Genomic DNA, 3931 nt, shown 5'->3' with positions numbered 1-3931 from the left:
ATCTGTTTTATACATTGTTCTTATTGTTTTATGTTACAGGCTGTGGAGCTTCAGAAGCTGATTTTGGCTCACAATAGCATTGAGTCTTTGAAGGATGATATTCGCAACTTGCCTTGCCTTGCTGTCTTGAATCTTAGCCACAACAGGCTTTCTGAGCTCCCGGCTGCTATCGGAGAGTGAGTTCTTACAAATCTCTTCATTTCTTAGTTATCTGCGAGGAAATCTCTTGCCATATTTACTTTACCTTGAATAGTGTTTTAGTTTATATGGGCATTAAATCAATTTAGTTGATTCGGCCGACGATTTGGTGGTTGATCAGTAAATATGTAGCTCATATGGAATCTCATGACTTAAGTGATTTATTACTCTGAATGTTCTTCTTTACATGTCATTGTCACGGGATCAAGTAGTGCATGAAATAATCCAAAATGGATCCAAGGAGGTATTGGAAGGTGATAGTGATAGATATCAGTTGAACAGGGGATACTTCATTGTGGCACTTTGTTTTGAGGTTTTGACATGGAACATTTTTGAAAGTTTAAGTAAATATCTATTATTAGATTAGACTGTATGGCTGTTTCACCTAATATTTTTTAATTTAAAATTCTGTATGCTTAATCATAAATACAATGTACACATAGAGTGATAGTATTGAATATTTAATTACAGTTATTCCATATGTAACAAGACTTACTCCTAGAGTAGGTGAATACCTTCTCTTTAGTTGTTTTTGGTTATTAAGATCGTTGCAAGCATGTGCAATTTTCAAGTTCCAAACTTGTCTGTTGTTTCTGATTGACAGGCTGCCTCAGTTGAAGTTGTTGGATGTTTCATTCAATTTGATATCTAAAATACCAGAGGAAATTGGCTCAGCAACATCACTTGTTAAGTACGTTGTGTTCATTTTCCTTATGCAGAAATGAAAGTGTTCACATCCTGTGATTCTCCTTTGTAATTGATCTACCTTTGTTACAAGAATCAGTAATGTTTTTGTATGATTCTTTTTAGGCTTGATTGTTCAAACAATCAGCTCAAGGAACTTCCAAGCTCACTTGGCAGATGCTTAGAATTGTCCGACCTAAAGGTAATTCTCATGTTGCTAATTGCTGAAACTAAATGTGGATCTAAGTTGGATGGTTAGGTTATGCTACTTAGGTCCAACATGAAAGATGGATTGCCTAAATTATGGTTATTGTGAATTCAAACTTGGAATATTGTTGCCTTAATCTTTCTTGATGTTTATAATCGGACTTTGTTTCTGTGAGTGCATGTTTGTGTGTATTGAATTTTAAAAGCATTCATTGACTGTTAACAATGAAAAAACCATGAGATTTCTGTACATGCTGTAATTTAAAGAGTTAAGAACAGTATGGTATTTTGGGGTGTATGATTGAAGATGGAACTTTTAACGTAGTAACAACAGCAGTGCATTAATCTGCCAAAGTTAGTGCAATTTTGGCATCCACATGCTCTTTGATGACATGGAGTTTATGATACTCTTCTTTCCAGGGATCAAACAATCTTATTGCAAGCTTGCCAGAAGATTTAGCAAATTGTTCCAAATTGTCCAAGCTAGATATGGAGGTAGGCACTAGTATAACAAATTTGGTGTATTAAATGACAACAAAAATTTTGAGAGGTTAAGGTTTTATTAACCAGTGCCTTCATTATAACGTCTTTCTTATCACCAGGGAAACAAGTTAACAGAGATATCTGAAAATCTCTTTTCATCATGGACCATGCTTACTGAATTCAATGCATGTAGGGCTTTTCTTCTCTAAATACACACATATGCTGCTTTGCTATCAATTTATTATTTTTATTCCTACATGTCAACTCACCAATTTTTTCCATTGTTACCACTACTGCAGCAAAAAACTTGTTGAATGGCATACCAGACAGCATTGGAGGCCTTTCACGTCTAATTCGTCTTGATCTCCACCAGAACAGTGAGCTCTTTGAACAAAGGGTCAATGGTTTTCTGTTTCTCCTTTCTTCATCTTGTCTTAAATCTAGCGTGTCTGTGTTGTGCAGGAATCTCATCAATCCCTTCATCAATCATGGGTTGTCATTCACTTGCCGAGATTTATTTGGGGTCAAATTCTAACCTATTAATATGCAAGTCTTCATATTATTAAAAGCATGCTGAGCACTTGGTTTTCTTCTGCTCAAAACTTCTGCATGTCTGATACACATTGTGCTTTCCTTTTCCAAACCTTATTTAGGAATAACAACCTTTCTACAGTACCTATGGAGATTGGAGCACTTTCTCATCTAGGGACTTTAGATCTTCACTCTAATCAGGTAGCTAGGATTGAAAGGGTATTTTGTAGTTACATTATAATTTATTACGTTAGATGAGGGCTCCTATGTTCATATAATTTTCTTGAAAAAATAGCAATAACTAGCACATGCTATAATTGTTTTTTTTTTCATTTCCTTCTCCCTTTTAGATTGCTAACTTAAAAACCTACTATTTTTCGCAATTGCAGCTGAAGGAGTATCCAGTAGAGGCATGCAAATTGAATCTTCTTGTGTTAAATCTTTCAAACAATTCACTGAGTGGGTTACCCGCTGAAATTGGTAAGGTCAGCAAGTTTTGGTATTTTAATAACCTCCTTTCAGCATGATGCTGTTTGGCTATTTCTATGTTGAAGTGTTAGAGACAGAAATAATCTAACATGAAATAAATGAAATAAATGCTTGGTCTTTTCTGTTTAGGTAAGATGACCACCTTGAGGAAACTTTTGCTTACTGGAAATCCTTTGCGGACTCTCCGAAGGTACAGAAAAAGGATTGGTGCTTTGTATAGTCAGTATATGTTTTTTAAATTGTTTTCAACTATTTCTTTTTCTCACAGCTCATTAGTCAATGGACCTACACAAGCATTACTCAAATATCTCCGAAGTAGACTTTCTGAAGCTGAAGGTATGTTAAACTGTTAAACGCATATAACTTATGCTTGAACCTGAAACTTATCATACTTATAATACTTTGAAATTATTATCTAGATTCTGGAGCAGTAATCACAGAAAAAGATGAAGTAATTGCAATGGCTACCCGGCTGTCTGTCACTTCAAAGGTGTTGCATCTTTTGTAAAGGAATATATATATATATAAACAGCATACAATTACCATTGTCAGCACTCAGTAGCCATATATGATTAATTGCACAAAAGCAAAACAATTCGAGTAAAATTTGATTTGACTGGTGTATCAATTTAAGATTTTGTTTAGGACAAAATTAACACAATTGATTATGTTATACATCCATTATATAACATCTAAGTTGATTACTAAGTGACTATAACAACCGGTTCATTTTGAAGTTATCATGTTGATACTTGCCTGAGATTGATATTCTTAAAATTACTGCAGACACTTCTGTTATATAGTGTTTTTAGTTTTAGTAAAATTTATTTTTCTAGAAAGGAACGTTGTTAACAATTCCAGTTATGTTTTTAAATTGTGTCAGGAATTTTCAATGGAAGGACTGGGGTTGAATTCAGTTCCACCAGAAGTATGGGAATCAGGGGAAGTCATGAAACTTGACCTTTCCAAAAACTCCATCCAGGAGTTGCCTGTTGAGCTTTCTTCTTGTGTATCCCTCCAGGTTAACTTTTTCTTCTGTTTGTATTTCTTGTAAGATGTTGCTTTGAGATTCTGGGTTAGCATGTTGTTTGAGTCATGATGTGATTGAATAAAGTGCTTTTGGAATAAACACCATAGTAAGTCATAAGAAAGAGATATGTGTTCATGGCAATATATATATATATGTGTGTGTGTGTGTGTGACAAAGGACCCCTTCACTTACAACCAGCAAAGGACACATGACTTTGAAGTTTGAAGAAGAAAAGCTTATGAGCTATGTTAATTTTCTATAAAAGCAAGTAATCAACCACAGCTAGGAGCTTTATTTTCTTAGTGATGC

The 3931-nt window shown here is 34.5% G+C and overlaps 1 protein-coding gene across 1 annotated transcript in view; it reads left to right on the top strand.

Moving 5' to 3' along the window:
• LOC107613627 (plant intracellular Ras-group-related LRR protein 6) overlaps positions 1-3931 on the top strand; it is a 7228-nt gene that overhangs the window by 714 nt on the left and 2583 nt on the right. The window contains exons 3-15 of the mRNA XM_016315719.2: positions 38-176; positions 803-889; positions 1009-1084; positions 1510-1584; positions 1692-1761; positions 1872-1949; positions 2035-2095; positions 2226-2304; positions 2493-2583; positions 2722-2782; positions 2861-2928; positions 3012-3082; positions 3476-3613. Coding sequence (XP_016171205.1) covers positions 38-176; positions 803-889; positions 1009-1084; positions 1510-1584; positions 1692-1761; positions 1872-1949; positions 2035-2095; positions 2226-2304; positions 2493-2583; positions 2722-2782; positions 2861-2928; positions 3012-3082; positions 3476-3613 — 1094 coding nt within the window. The remainder of the gene's footprint in view (positions 1-37; positions 177-802; positions 890-1008; positions 1085-1509; positions 1585-1691; positions 1762-1871; positions 1950-2034; positions 2096-2225; positions 2305-2492; positions 2584-2721; positions 2783-2860; positions 2929-3011; positions 3083-3475; positions 3614-3931) is intronic.

This window comes from Arachis ipaensis, chromosome B08 (assembly GCF_000816755.2).
Source record: "Arachis ipaensis cultivar K30076 chromosome B08, Araip1.1, whole genome shotgun sequence".
NCBI classification, from domain to species: domain Eukaryota; kingdom Viridiplantae; phylum Streptophyta; class Magnoliopsida; order Fabales; family Fabaceae; genus Arachis; species Arachis ipaensis.
The sequence above is the reverse complement of the archived record's forward strand: the minus strand, read 5'-3'. Positions and strand labels throughout refer to the sequence as shown.